The sequence below is a fragment of the Peromyscus maniculatus genome, chromosome 19 (assembly GCF_049852395.1).
Source record: "Peromyscus maniculatus bairdii isolate BWxNUB_F1_BW_parent chromosome 19, HU_Pman_BW_mat_3.1, whole genome shotgun sequence".
In the NCBI taxonomy this organism is placed as follows: domain Eukaryota; kingdom Metazoa; phylum Chordata; class Mammalia; order Rodentia; family Cricetidae; genus Peromyscus; species Peromyscus maniculatus.
The window spans coordinates 37,848,930-37,864,281 of record NC_134870.1 but is presented as its reverse complement, the minus strand read 5'-3'; the positions used below and the strand labels follow the sequence as shown (position 1 = coordinate 37,864,281).

Genomic DNA, 15,352 nt, shown 5'->3' with positions numbered 1-15,352 from the left:
GGTCTTGTCGGAGCCGCGCCGGTCGGGCCCTCAGCGCGTCTCTTCGGAAGCCCGCGCTCGCTCCTCGTCCGCACGCGGCGCTGAGGCTCGCGGGGCCGGTGGGGGCCGGGCCTGCTGTGCGTGCGTGCGCGTCGAAGGCCCCGCAGCTCCTCCGTTGAGGCCGCCGCGCCGCCGGGATGCCGCGGCCGGGGTCGGCGCCGCGCTGGGCGGCCGCCGCGGGCCGTTGTTGGGGATGCAGGCGGCTGCTGCTGCCGCCGCTGCTGATGCTGCTGATGCTGCTGCCGGGCCCGAGCGGCGCCTCCGAGATCACCTTCGAGCTGCCCGACAACGCCAAGCAATGCTTCTACGAGGACATCACTCAGGGCACCAAGTGCACCCTGGAGTTCCAGGTACCACGGGTCCCCACCCCCTCCCCAGCCACTGTGGTTGGCTAACCTAAGAGTCGCCTCGGTTGCGGAGGCAGGGCATTTGGCTTTTCTTTTAGGAGCTTAGAGAAAAAAAAACTACTTTGTGAATTCCAGAAACACTTCCTGTGGCTGTGACATTCTCCGGTGTCATTCATTGAATTTAAGCCCTATTAAATAACTTTCTTCTTTAAGAAATAATGATTTTTTTTTTAAAGCACACAAATGCCCAGCTCCGTATTCCTGTAATCCACAACTCCAGTTAAATCGGGTTTTTATATAACTCCATAATCCTTTCGGGTCTTTGAGGGTTTGGGTTTGGGGTTTCTGTTTTTGTTTTTGTGTGACACCGGGACTCTTGGTTACTGCAGGATTTTTAAATACCATCTGTCAAAGGTGTTGTAAAAAAAAAAAAAAAAAGTGATTAAGGCGGTGGTGGCACACGCCTTTAATCCCAGCACTTGGGAGTCAGAGCCAGGCGGATCTCTGTGAGTTTGAGGCCAGCCTGGGCTACAGAGTGAGTTCCAGGAAAAGCTCAAAGCTACACAAAACAAAACGATTAAACAAGAGTGCCAGTTTTGGGACAATGTAAAACAGAAACTTTTTTCATCAGTGTGATTTCTTTAGTCTAACACAGTCTACTGGTTTTGTTAATAGGCTTATTTAAAATTCCAGCAACTCTTGAATGGTAGGTGGCTCGGACACCTGTAACTAGAGCTACAGGGAGATCCAACACCTCTGGCCTCTGCAGGCACCCGCACTCATATGCACATACCCTCTCCCAGACACACCTATACACACAATTGAAAATAAGGAAAATATTTTTTTAAGAAGCGATAATAGCTTAGACTAGGTTAGTATTATTAGTACAGAAGGAGAAAAAACTGCCTTTAATCCCAGCACTTGGAAGGCAGAGCCAGGCAGATCTCTGTGAGTTCGAGGTCAGCCTGCTTTACAGAATGAGATCCAGGACAGGCACCAAAACAGAGAAACCCTGTCTCGAAAAACCAGGAAAAAAAAAAAAGAAAAAAGAAAAAGAGAGAAAGTGTTGTGATCATGTGAACAGGTGGTGAAAGCTGAGTTTGAGATGATAGCCAATCCCAGTTGTAAGTGACCAGACAGATTTAGAAGAGGTACTATTAATTAAAATAAGGTTGCTGGTTCAAATTTAGAGGAGGTACTATTAACTAAAATCAGGTTGCTTGTTTTAAGTTTTGATGCTAATATGGCTGGTGATACATTCTGGATTTTTTCCATTTGTTTTATTCAGAGTACTGTGGTAAGGTATGGAATACCTAGATATATTAAAATGAAGGCATTATTCTCTTGGAAGAAAGGGTATTTAGAGAGAAGGGTAAATGCCTAGATTATTAAATGCTTTTTAAAATTGTCGCTTCAAAATGTTTTATCTGGCCATGTGTGCTAGCACACACATAGCCCCAGCTCCTATGGATTACAGATTTGTGGTGGATTACAGATTTGTAGTTGGCCAGGCTATGGTGGTGAAAGCCTTTAATCCCAACACTTGGGAGTCAGTCAGGCAGATCTTGTGAGTTTGAGGACAGCCTGGGTTACAGATCTGAGATTCAGGACAGCCAAGTGCTACAGAGAAATCCTGTTAGGGGTGCCTTTTTTTTTTTTTTTTTTTTTTTAAACTATATCAACAAGTACAGTTGTCTGAATGGTTGGTGTGATTATATTTCCTCTCTGCTGTTAGGAAGGAACCTCTTCACTTTCTATAAAGCTTTAGTTGAACTGAAATTTTAGTGCCATGTTTAATCCACTGGTGAAAATCAAGGTGTGTGAAGTTGTGATAGGAAGACCTCTGTATACAGCCTTATTGTCATTTTAGCAAGAAACTAGGTTGATCTTTTTTCAAATTTGTTTGCTGCAGTAATCTCTGAACTCTCTTACAGGTGATCACTGGTGGTCACTATGATGTAGATTGTCGATTGGAAGATCCTGATGGTAAAGTCTTATACAAGGAGATGAAGAAACAGTATGACAGTTTCACCTTCACAGCCTCCAGAAATGGGACATACAAATTCTGCTTCAGCAATGAGTTTTCTACTTTCACACACAAAACAGTGTATTTTGATTTTCAAGTTGGAGAAGACCCACCTTTGTTTCCCAGTGAGAACCGAGTCAGTGCCCTTACCCAGGTAAATAAAAAGAGCAGATGAGCATTGATTAAAAGGGGGAGGAGTACATAATTTAACATTATGTGTTTACTCTTTAATGAACATTGAATTTTGAGACTATTTAAAAATCTAAATTCTTGCAGATTAGACATTTGAAAGATAACTTGAGACTTCTGTGATGAAACCCAGGGATAAAAGATTTTATGAACCCCCTAAGTGTAAAGAAAGGAAGAAGCGTTGACTTAGGTGGGAACTCACAGCTCGGTTTCCATTGCTGGGACAGAGAGCTTAAGAGAATCAACTTAGCAGGGGGGAAGGTTTATTTTGTTAATGGTTCAGAGGTTTCCTGCTCTGGTCAGCTAGCCTGTGGAGAAGTAGAAGACTCGTGGCTGGGAATGCTCAGTAGAGGAAGGTTACTCACATTCACACCAGCAGAGAGAGAGGAGGGGCCCAGGATCCTAGTGTACCCCTCAAGACCCTGCCCCCTGTGGCATAACTCCTTTCCAATAAGCAGTGTCATCCAAAGACCTCCTCCCATCAGTGCTGTAGGCTTGTGGCCAGTGCTTTAGCGTGTGGCCCCAAAGGGACACTGAGGGTCCATACCACAGCAGCCACTGAGATGGAAGCTTTAGTTGTACAGGAAAGTGGAAAGGCTAAGCAGTTCCGGTGCTCTAAAGCATTTTCTCTCAGCTGTGGGGGAATGTTGCTGCCGTGTCATGGAATGGCTTTAAATATGGGTGGAGAGTTGGTTTATCAGTTAAGAGCACTTGCTGGTCTGTAGAGGACTCAAGTTTGGTTCCCAGCATCCAGATGATGGCTCATAACCATCAGTAACTCTAGTTCCCCAGGATCTGATGCCCTCTTCTGGCCTTGGGGCAAAAAACACCATGGTGGGCATATGTACATGCAGAAAAAAAAAATCTTAAAAAAGAATTGCTCTAAATCATAGAAAAATAGAAATAAAGATGAAACAAGATCAGCCTGTAGTTGGAAGTCTTCCTGTGTCCCGCCTGGCGCACGATTGGGACAAATCTCTCACCCACAGTTCCACAGCCTTTTGTAAAATAATCACACAGAGGCTTAATATTATTTATAACTGCTCAGCCATTAGCTCTGGCTTATTACTGACTAGCTCTTATACTTAAATTAACCCATAATTCTTATCTACATTTAGCCACGTGGCTTGTTACCTTGTCTCAGTTCTGCCTTGTCATCTTACTTCCTCTGTATCTGGCTGGTGACTCCTGACTCAGCCATTCTTCTTCCCAGCATTCTCCTCTCTGCTTACCCCGCCTGTACTTCCTGCCTGGCTACTGGCCAATCAACCAATCAGAGCAACACATATTCACAGCATCAGCCCATACATTAATAAATATTGATATAGGACTCAGTTTTATTCTTGGAATAGATGTGAAAATTTTCACTTTAAGGGCTTAAAAAAATTAAACCTACATCTCAAAAATTATAGGAATGAATTTTATTAATTACAGTAATTTTCTCCATTATAACAGTTCCCTTTTTTTGGTTGTTTTGAGGCAGCGTTTCTCTGTGCAGCATAGGCTGTCCTGGAACTCACTTTGTAGCCCAGGCTGTCCTCGAACTCAACAGCAATCTGCCTATGTCTGCCTCCTAAGTGCTGGGATTGAAGGTGTGAGCTACCACGTCCATCGAGTATAACTGTTCTTACGTCATACTCCCACGTATTAATTGCCTATCTTGCCTATCAAAATGTCTTGTTCTATAGTCCAAGCTAGCCTGCAACCCATCACATAGTCCAGGTTTGTCTGCTTGAACTTGGATCTTGCCATAACTCGCCCAGGACTCATATTACAGGCATGCATACCTGGCATTATAATGTTATTAACTAGGCTATTTCCTAATGTCTGTGTGCCTTAATTACATTTAAGACAAAGTTAAATGTGTCCTTTAAGTTTTTCCTACATGGTTTGTGAGATAAAATAGTAATGAATCATGTATTTCTTCTTCAGGGTTAGGTTTTCAACAGTAGAATATTAAACCCTGCTATATTTTTTTAAAATGTATAACCATTTTAAGTCAGATGATAACAATCATACAAAAAGTAAAGTACCATCCAAATGGAGGATCACAAGCCAATTATCAGAGATACTGAAACTTGAATGTACTGGGCATATACATATTGGTTTATTTCTTGGCCTGATGGAGATGTTTTTATCGAAGAGATAACTTTTAAAAGGTGGAAGTGGAATGATGGTTTAGCAGTTAAGAGCACTTGTTGCTTTTCAGAGGACCCAAGTTTGGCTCCCAGCACCTATGTGGTGGCTCACAACTGTCTGTAACTCCAGTTCCAGGGGATCCAGTACCCTCTTCTGGACTCCTCTGGCACCAGGCATGTAGGTGGTGCACACGGGCATGCAAAACATTGATACACATAATAAAAAAAAAAAAAGCACTAAAAAAATGTTAAGGATAAAGGACATTCTCTTACCACTATCAGATTCAAAATAGCTAAAGATGTTGATAATGCTTATGCCTGTTTAAAGTTTCAGATAACTTGATTAGTTGCATTTGGGGTCTTTTCATATTTGGTTTAGAGTATGTTGGCTGTGGCCTCTGCTCCCATTATTGGTGAACTTATTAACCCACTATTGCATTCTTCTAGTTCTTAAGAACCTTCTTTGGAAATTTAGTAGCCACTGACCTTAACTGCAGCATCCTGGTTTGTGGAGAACAGACCTGTATCAGTAGTTGTCCCAGGGGAATGAGTAGAAGAGTGTCGTTGCCAGATCAACTGATATGAGTGAAAAAATGATTGCCAGTTCACTACAACAACGTCAAACCAGTGAGAAATTGAGATAAATATAGCAGAAAAAATGTGCTAGGTACAGAACTATGAAAGATGCTAAACTAACTGAAAATATTTCTGTTTAGATGGAATCTGCTTGTGTTTCCATTCATGAAGCTCTGAAGTCCGTCATCGACTATCAGACTCATTTCCGACTGAGGGAGGCTCAAGGCCGAAGCCGAGCAGAGGATCTAAATACAAGAGTGGCCTATTGGTCTGTGGGCGAAGCCCTCATCCTTCTGGTGGTTAGCATAGGGCAGGTGTTTCTTCTGAAAAGTTTCTTCTCGGATAAAAGAACCACCACAACTCGTGTTGGGTCGTAACTACGCTTTCAGATGCACCAGTGCCACTGTAATAGTCCTGTCCTCCAATTTTAGGTACTGAAGAACTTAACATGGCAACATTCTAAAACCCTACTTGTTGGGAGAGATGTACAGTGCATATCCCCGTGGGGAGAGGACACCTTTTTATTTGTAAAGGTGGAAAAACTTTGGACCTTAATGCAGCTATTCATATGAAATATCTAACAGCAATGATCTATGTTTTCTTGGTTTCTATCTACTCTTCATATACTAAACTTTGGTATTCTGATTCCTTTTAACCATTTCAAAGTACTTTTCTTAATAGGTAGTTGATACTTTAAAAAAATCTTAGATTTAATGTCTGTGTATTTCAGAGGAAGAAAACTGCCTTTTAATTGTTTATAGTGAATAAAGTTGTGTTTTTAAGAAAACCAAATGTGATTAACTGTAGCCAGGCCCTATTCTGCACTGCTTAATTTTATGGGGGAAAATAATCTACCATAGAACTATTAGTTAATATTGATACAATTTTCACTGATATATCATGATATAATTTATTTCTTGCTAGTTTGAAAAATGTACAGGTTTTTTGGTTCGTTTGTTTTTTTCTCATTCTATGATTTATAACTAGCAATGTTATTTGTTTAGAAGTGTTATCACCACTCAGAAAAATAGCATAATAGACCTTAAAAATCAGACAGTTGTAACTGTTAGGATAAAGAATAAGATGAGACACTACAATGTGGGTAAATGAAATAGAAACAGTTTTAGCGAGTTGTCTGTGACATTGCATTTCTGAGGCTTTTACAAAGAAAAGAGGGATCTGAGTGGTTTGAACATTCTGGTAAACTAGTTCTTGTCAATCATTCCCAGCCTAAGTCGACAGTTGTGATCTAGTACCACATAAGTGCCATACATTTTATCCTCACGATGTGATGCACTGAGAAGTTCATTTTTATCTCTTCACTTTGGTCTTGTTTCTACAGTCTCTTGATTAGCAGCCCTAAAGTTAAAAATTTAGAACGCTGTGAATGTTTCCTATTTAAAAATCTGTAGAATTGGTTTGTACTGTTGGTGTCTTACACCTTGTGTGGATTAAGCTGATTGAAATGAGATTTTGATCCAAGTATTCAGAATAGAATACATAATGATGGAAAATTGTATAGATAAACAGGCTTCTCTGCTGTTTAAAAAAAAAAAAACCATGGCAGTTGCTTTTCAGCCATGCCTCCTCACCACAGGTGATGAGAACTAAATGAGTCTGTGTTGTGGAGACTTTAACATGTGACATCGCAGGATATCGACTGACTAGCCATTCTAGTCACTTAACCATTACTGACTAGAGGTGACTTAATTCTAAGCCATCTTAAAATGTACACGCACGCACACACCTATATATATATATATATGCACACATACGCATGCAAGAGCAAAATGAATTCAAGTTGTCTTGCTTACTAATTTCAGATGTCCTGGTATAAAAGGAATAAATGTGTTTCCACCTTTTAGGATTCCTGAAGACCAGATCACTACTCCTTAAACAACATTTACAGATTAAGAAGAGTTTAAGGTTTTGCAAGCTTATCCTTTTGAGATCTTGTATTGAAATTGTCCTGCGGCTTTTTAAATGGCCCATCTACTTAGCTGTAAATGGTTTAAGCACCAACGTTAATGCGATTACTAAGCATGGGCACATGTAAAAACGACATATCTGGTTGCTGGTGGGCTCTTTGGATACTGTAATTAAATGGAGTCAGGTATAGATTTTGCCAGGTTTGGCATAAATCATTTAATCTGTGCCTCTCAAAAATGTCATGATAGTGAACTATTACTATAAATCATTTTTAATGAAACCATGAGTCAAACTTGAAATCAGCAGTTACCCATTGTCAGAAATAGTATGAATTTAGTTTCATCTCCAAAAGCTGGCTAAATTTTGACAGCTATCTGTTCCAACTGGTGTGAATATATAAAACATACATACCCACACATAAATGCTGTGTGATTTCTTTTTTCTCTGACGTAATTTGTAGCTTGTCTTTTTTTCTATAATCCTTATATAAGTTATTGCAGGAGTTTGAATTTCCCAAATATTTTTGTTTGGTCATATGACTCAATACATGTTTGAATATCATAATTGTCTTATTTTTAAAGCAGAGTAAATAATGGAAAGCAACTTGATACAAGAGTTTATACTAAAATTTCAACTGGGTGAAGTTTTGTTTTAAGATACTGCTTTGCATAATTTAAATATTCTTTTGTTCTATTAAAAAAACCATAGTTTGTGGCTTACAACTTTTCCTCTGGGCTCAATAATCACCTTTGAAAATACAGTTTACTGAAAGGTTTCATTTATGTCTCTGTACTATCCATCTTTTGTTTCAATTTCTAAGTGTAACATTTATAGTTAAATAGGATAAAGCTGACTGAGTTTTGTTTTCAAAAAATTAGACAAATTAATATATAAATAATTCAAAGGATTTTTGTTTACTTTTGAAAAAGAATTTTCTCTAAATTAAAGATGGTTCCACAGGATTACACCAATCAGTTTCATGTAAAATAAAAAAAAAAATTTAAAAATCAGCAAATTGACTTCACTTGTTTCTCTCAGGATTTAATTCTTTCTAAAACTCCTTAGAAACACATAGCTCTCAGTACTGTTTCAGGCTGGACAGTGTTAATAATGTGTTAAATGGTTTGGGGGGTGGGGGTGGGAGACAGAATTTAGAGATTAGCCAGTGTATAGAAACTAGCCAGCTGGTGGCACATACCTTTGATCCCAGCACTCTGGAGGCAGAGGCAGGTGGGTCTCTCTGAGTTTGAGGACAGCCTGGGCTACAGAGTGAGTACCAGGACAGCCAGGGATACACAGAGAAACCCTGTCTCAAAAAAACCACACAAAGAACAAAAGAAATACACAGCTCGCCAGGCGGTGGTGACGCATGCCTTTTATCCCAGCACTTGGGAAGCAGAGCCAGGTCTCTGTGAGTTTGAGGCCAGCCTGGGCTACCAAGTGAGTTCCAGGAGAGGCGCAAAGCTACACAGAGAAACCCTGTCTCAAAAAAAAAAAAAAAAAAAAAAAAAAGAAATACACAGCTCATAGTACTGTTCTGCAACAATAGTGTTTATCTTTCATTTCATAAAGGAGGACATAGGAGGGACTAACCCAAACAGGTTAATAAGGCTAGAACCACTGCTTCCTTTTCCATCTTACAGTCCTTAATGAAAACGTTCAAAACAGCATTAACTCACCTCCACTCCCCATAGAGATGGAAAAGGCGTCTGGGTCCTGGGCAGAACTCTGCAAAAGGGAACTTCCAGTACCTACAGACTGCTGTTTACTGAGTTCTTACTCTGGGTTGTCATGGACTGAAAGTTTTGTGTCCTCTGCAGTTGCCCTGTGAACTAGGAGGTTTATTTCTACTTTCAGACAAGACAGAGAGTTTAGGAAACAGCTCATCTCTTCCAGTAATTAGTTTCAATGTGACCCTTGGCAGGCAGACCCTAAACTTTTGATGTAACTAGGTTAATCATGTTTCAGTGGTTTGGCTTTGGAATCCTTGAGTTAAATCAAGATTCTGTGACCTTGCACAAGTGATTTCATTAAATACTGATTTCATCAGTATTTCTTATCTCCTATCAAAACAATAGTATTTAACGAAGCTATTTATCGCCAAACATAGTGACACATTTAATCTGAGACTGAAGCAGGCAGATCTCTGAGTTTGAGGCCAACTTAGTCTTCATTATGAGTTCCAGGATAGCCAGGGCTACCTAGAGAGACCTTGTTTCAATACATACATATATGCATACATACATACATATAAATATATATGTATAATATAATTAAATGTATTTTACATAGTACTTATATAAATTTATATATATAATATATAAAGTCCTGCATGTATATAAGTACTATATATCATTTTATCCACCTCAGTTCTGGTCTCTTGGTCTTTGTTCTGTTCCTAAAGTTTTTACTGTGGCATGAATAGAATCTGACTCTCATAGTATGTGACAGATATGAAAGCATGTAAATGTCTTGTCACCAACATAATTACCTGCTAAAAGTTTGAAAAATTAAGATAGTCTCACCTCCAGGAACAAAACTATTAAAGCAGTGAACCCAAGGTACTACAAGAAGAGGATACATAGGTCAAAGGTTTATCCCTAAGGAGTTGGACCTTGTTTTCCCACAGTGGACGCCCATGGTCTATGGCCATGCTGGTAACGGAGTGATTTCATTTCCTGTTCAGGGACATAAGGCATGACCCAGCCCTTGTTGCTACAAAACTGAAAACTATTTTTTAGCTTTGCTGAGAACAAAGGCAATATTTGATCTCCTGAGTGACTTCATCTTGGAGTTTATACATTTGGGAAGAAAATACAGATAGGTATTTTTCCTGAATAAGTATGCAAGTAAGATCTCATGGCTTATTTTGCGTTTCTCTGATGGTTAATGATGCCAAACTCCTCTTTTGCTGTTAACCATTTTTTATTTGCTTGATTGAAGGGAGGGGAAGAAAGAAGACTGCCTGTTTTTTAAATTAGATTATTAGGGGGTGCCATCTTCAGGGGAATGCTTTGCAGGTGTTTTCTTCCCATACATGGGCTGCTTTTTCATTCTGTTGAGTGTGTCCTTTGCTGTGAAGAAAAGCATCTTAGCCTGATTTGCATCTTCTACTTGTTTATTTTTGCTTTGACTGCCTGTATCTGTGTACACTAAATGCCTGTTAGAAAGGAAGAAAGGAATCCCACCTGGATCAAGAACAGAGAGGGAGAACAAGGAATAGGAGACCATGGTAAATGAAGACCGCATGAGAAAAGGAAGAAACAAAGAGCTACAGAGGCCCACAGAAATCCACAGAGATACCCCCACAAAAGACTGCTGGCAATGGCCAAGAGACAGCTGGGACTGACCTACTCTGGTGATGGGATGGCCAAACACCCTAATAGTTGTGCCAGAAACCCCATCCAAGGACTGAGGAATCTGGATGCAGACATCCACGACTAGGCCCCAGGTGGAACGCTGGGAGTCTAATTATCGAGAAAGAAGAGGGTTTATATGAGTGAGAATTGTTGAAACCAAGGTTGGATAAAGCACAGGGACAAATAGCCAAACGAATGGAAACACATGAACTATGAACCAAAGGCTGAGGGGCCCCCAACTGGATCAGGCCCTCTGAATAGGTGAGACAGTTGATTGGCTTGATCTGTTTGGGAGGCATCTAGGCAGTGGTACCAGGTCCTGGGCTCGATGCATGAGATAGCTGTTTGAAACCCGGGACTTGTACAGAGACGCTTGGCTCAATCTGAGAGGAGGGGACTGGACCTGCCTGGACTGAGTCTATCAGGTCGATCTCAGTCCTCGAGGGTGGCCTTGATCTGGAGGTGGTGGGAATAGGGGGTGGGCTTGGGGGGAAGGGGAGGGGGCAGGAAGGGGGAGAACAAGGGAATCTGTGGCTGTTATGTGGAACTGAATAGTATTGTAAAATAAAATTAAATAAATAAATAAATAAATAAATAAATAAAAAAGGAAGAAAGGAAAACCTCAGCTTCCAACTAAATAAGCAGAGAGAGGACAAGTTCAACATGAAGCAGAAATAAATTAACTAGACAACAAAACACCAAAAATCCATCAATAAAAGATGATTTAGTGAAAAGATCAAAGTTGACAGATTTCCAGGCAAGTGTGTCAGGAAGGAAGATAAAGTGGATTTAAATTACCAGTCCCAGAAAGGGAAGTCATATAACATCTACTACGCTTCTTCAACTACTAATACTACAGCTATTAAAGAATTAGTAAGAATGTAAACATCCTTGTGACAGTTCAACAACGTAAAGGAAATAGAATTTAATTAAAATTAATTTCTTTTTTTCAGGTACCTCAATTAATTCCACAGGAGTAAAATAATTGAATGATTTAAGTTGCTTGAGAATCATGCTATGGTCAGAAAAGAGTCCATTTCTTATCCGTGGTTCTTGTTAGGTGGGACGCTTTCTAAATGTGGATGAGATCAAGTTGGCTGGGAGAGGTCAAGTCCACCATTCCTGCCCAGTTTTTACTTGCTTTTTTTTTTTATTATTATTATCAGTAGATTTATTGAAAAGTACTCAAATTGCCTTCTGTAAGACTTATGGATTTGTATATTCCTCTTGCAATCTATCAGGTTTTGCTTCATATATATATATATATATGTATATATATATATATATATTTGCTTCATATATTTTGAAACTCTTATTTGATGCATACATGTTGAGAGCTGTTGACTAGCTGACTCCTTTATCATGGCTTGCCCTTTATCTCTATGATACTAACAAAGTCAATCCAGTGTGGTCTGGCTAGTCCTAGCATGGCATATAAAAAAGCCTTTTCTGGGGGCTGGAGCGATAGCTCAGTGGTTAAGAGCACTGACTGCTCTTCTAGAGGACCCAGGTTCAATTCCCAGAACCCACATGGCAGCTTACAACTTTCTGTAGCTCCAGTTCCAGGGGACCCAATACTCATGGCAAAACACTAGTGCACATAAAAATAGAAAACCTTTACTGAATTTTAACCAGTTGAGTCCATGTTTCCAAAGTAATATTTTGTGTTTATTTAACTTCATTTTAGTTAATAATAAAAATTACATACATTTATGGTATACATGTCTTTGGTTTCCAAAGTCAATTTTACTGGAAGCTGTTTAATAAGAGTCTCTTTTGTGTATACTTACAATTTCAGTATTGATCATTCCTTTGTAAAGGTCTAGACTTCTGCCTGCTGTCAGTCTGTGTGTGTGTGTGTGTGTGTGTGTGTGTAAAGTGCTCCCTTAGATAGAGTAACAGACCCCTGGTATACAGCATGTTTATCTCATTTATTCTCCTGGATTCTGTGAATTTGATCATGGATGTGGTTGTTTATGTGTCCACTGTTTTTATTTGATTCATTTGCCCCACCCATTCATGCATGCATGCACGCGTGCACGCCAGTATAGTGCATGTCACTATTCTGCCAGTAAAGCTTAGTGGTCAGCTAGTGGTAGATCCCAGGCTGTGTTCAAACACTTCAACCTTGTAAAACTACTCTGGCGAATATGTGTATGGGCTGAGAAATGTATCCAAAACTCTGGCTGTTGGTCCAGATTTCATCTCAACATATGCAGTGGCCAGTGATGTACAGAGGACTGTAACTCCATTCTCTTCTGCATAAACATAGCCTTATGACTAGCCAGGAGTGTAGCGAGACCTTGAGTTCTCTTGAGCCTTCCTGGTGTGTGCACAGACTTCCTTCCTATGTATGTAGAGATACTGGACTTGACTGAGGTCTTCAGTGGCTCTCATTTCTAACATTTCCCTGTTAATTTCTCAGCCAGTCCATTGATCAGATGCTCACTTTGTGTCGAATCGTGAGTCTAGATTCACATAGCCTTGGGCTGTCCCCATTTATTCCTCTTAAATTTGTGATTTTTTTTAAACTGATAGTTATCACTATGTGTTGCTATCCAAATCAGTTTAGCTTGGCTTCCAACAGAATACTTCCTGATTTTTATTGTCAGTCCACGCTAGTGATGCTACAATGGTGAACAGTTTTGATCAGTATTCTGTATGATGGTATCTTCACTGGACCATCACTAAGTCTCACTTACTTGTGGGATTTGTTTTTAATCTTACACTAATAAAGTAGCCTATTTCCCAGATACTGGCAAACGACACAGAGGTCTTGGACCTGAGACAATGGGCTTTATCTCCTGGGAAAACCAGCATTGTTTTCACGGGTTCCTCTTGCACACACAGTCCACATAAGTGATAGAAGAACCCGTGGATGAGCCTGCAGTGAGCCTGGGGAATCTGCTACCCTTAGAGCAAGTGCTAAGCTGGTTGTCTGTCTGTCCTGGAGGGAACCACTAGCATCCTATCTCAGGATTACTCAAGTAAACACTACCTCAAGAAAATGGTGGCCTGCGACTGGCATTGTTGACAGCTCCAGTGAGACATGTAGGAATGCAAAAGGCCCAGAGATGACAGCGTGTTTCTCTTGAACAGTTTGTTGGAATGGAGCCAATATGTTCTATGTTTATTTAGATGCCTTATGGTCTTCATTGATATCTCCTTTTTATATCCAGTACTGTTATTTATGTCCTCTCTGTCTCTCTTAAGCATGCCCACCAGCAGTTTATTAGTCTTGTTCAAATAATTATAATTTGTTCTTATTGAGCCTATTTTATTTATTTTTTCTTTCTTTAAATTCTGGTTTTATTTATATTTTTATTCTTTTTTTGAATCCATGCCCTCTTTATTTTCATGGGTGTGGGTGTTTAGGTAGTTAATTATCAGACTCTGTTTCCTTTTTTTCTCCTTTTTAAAAACTTAAGTTTATGTGTATGTGTGTATGACCAATTTAACATTTCCTTCAAGCAACTCCTGTATGTATTGTGATGATTAATGCAACAACATTTGAAGCAATTCAAAAGAGAGTGGGAAAGGCTGAGTCAGTTTACCGTGGACGTTAATGACTTCTAGCTCACTGGTGCACGTGGTGTCAGTGTTGAATGGGGAAGTAGATGTTTGTTCAGTCTGTCATTTAGTTTTGGATATTTGGAAGGAGTGGCAGGTGAGGCAGTACTTATTGATACAGGAGAAGTTCCATGGTTGATAAGAGTGGGAAACTAACTGTGCGACTACCTGCATCCAGCACCTTCATCTTCTGTCAGGAGAAGGTGAAGTCGGTGACAATAGATGGCATTGCTTTCCCTTCTCAAATGACCTTGGTGGCCTAGCCCTTCCTACTTGGTTCCTAAATGGTAGCCCAACAAATGATCAGCCTCACAAAAAAATCACAGAGTAGCTGTTATTTTAACTAATCAAATTGCAACAAAGATTGATTAAAAACTAAACGTTGCTTGTTCCTTCGTTGGGGAAAACTGGGGACATTCTGCTACAGAGGCTTTTTTCCATTGAAAACAAAAGCAAAGGTTTGCAACATTGTCCAAGTCACCACAATACAGTTTCAGATCCCGCCTGGGGGATTTAGAGATGCTGGCCTTAGTGCTATCTCATCACAAACAGGAGGTTCTTTGAATTTCTGGAAATAGGAGAACCAGAGGAAGAATACTGACCCAAACCTCAATGTATGCAGTTAGACTGATGACGTGATATTCATTGTATGTACACGTAAGTAGTTTATATTTTACTTTACTGTGGCAGAAGAAATGGAGGAGGAGAAGGGGGAGGGGGCACTGATTCTAAGAACTCCCAGAAGAAGAGGGGCAAGCAAAGGAAACCGACAGAGAAGAGGTAAGAACAGCACAAAGGCAAGTGTGGCAGCGCCCAGGCAACGCTGGAAAAGACAATGGTCAACTTTGACAATGGCCAGAGAAAGATGGGGCATCGAGGAGCAGACAGGGTTCAAGATACCAGCCACAACGTGGCGGCAGTTTGAGCAGTGGCAGTCTACTAGCTCCCAAGGTCAATGGTACGTCCAGCCGGCTGCGTGGAGAGGAGAGCAACCTGGAGCTCTGTGCAGCATGCCTCTGAGACCAGGCCCAGACTTCCAAGCCCGGTTTCCTATCCGTGGGCTCCCTGGTTTGGGTCAAGTTCCTTTCCTCGGCAGCCAATGAAAGTTGTCAGAATTTGCCCGGCATGGTGGTGCACACACTTGAATCCCAGCACTCGGGAGATAGAGCCAGGACCTCT

At 40.4% G+C, this 15,352-nt stretch overlaps 1 protein-coding gene across 1 annotated transcript; it reads left to right on the top strand.

Annotated features, from left to right (window-relative positions):
- Positions 1–5: 5 nt before the first annotated feature.
- Tmed7 (transmembrane p24 trafficking protein 7) lies at positions 6–8,251 on the top strand. Its single transcript, XM_015996415.3, has 3 exons — positions 6–389; positions 2,321–2,566; positions 5,456–8,251. Exons 1-3 carry the CDS (start codon positions 177–179, stop codon positions 5,690–5,692), a joined length of 696 nt encoding a protein of 231 aa, XP_015851901.3. The 5' UTR covers positions 6–176; the 3' UTR covers positions 5,693–8,251.
- The last annotated feature ends 7,101 nt before the right edge of the window (positions 8,252–15,352 follow it).

Coding starts and splice junctions, on each gene's coding strand:
- Tmed7 (XM_015996415.3), top strand. CDS start 177: ATGCCGCGGCCGGGGTCGGCGCCGCGCTGGGCGGCCGCCGCGGGCCGT. Junction 390..2,320: donor AGTGCACCCTGGAGTTCCAG/GTACCACGGGTC, acceptor ACTCTCTTACAG/GTGATCACTGGTGGTCACTA. Junction 2,567..5,455: donor GAGTCAGTGCCCTTACCCAG/GTAAATAAAAAG, acceptor ATTTCTGTTTAG/ATGGAATCTGCTTGTGTTTC.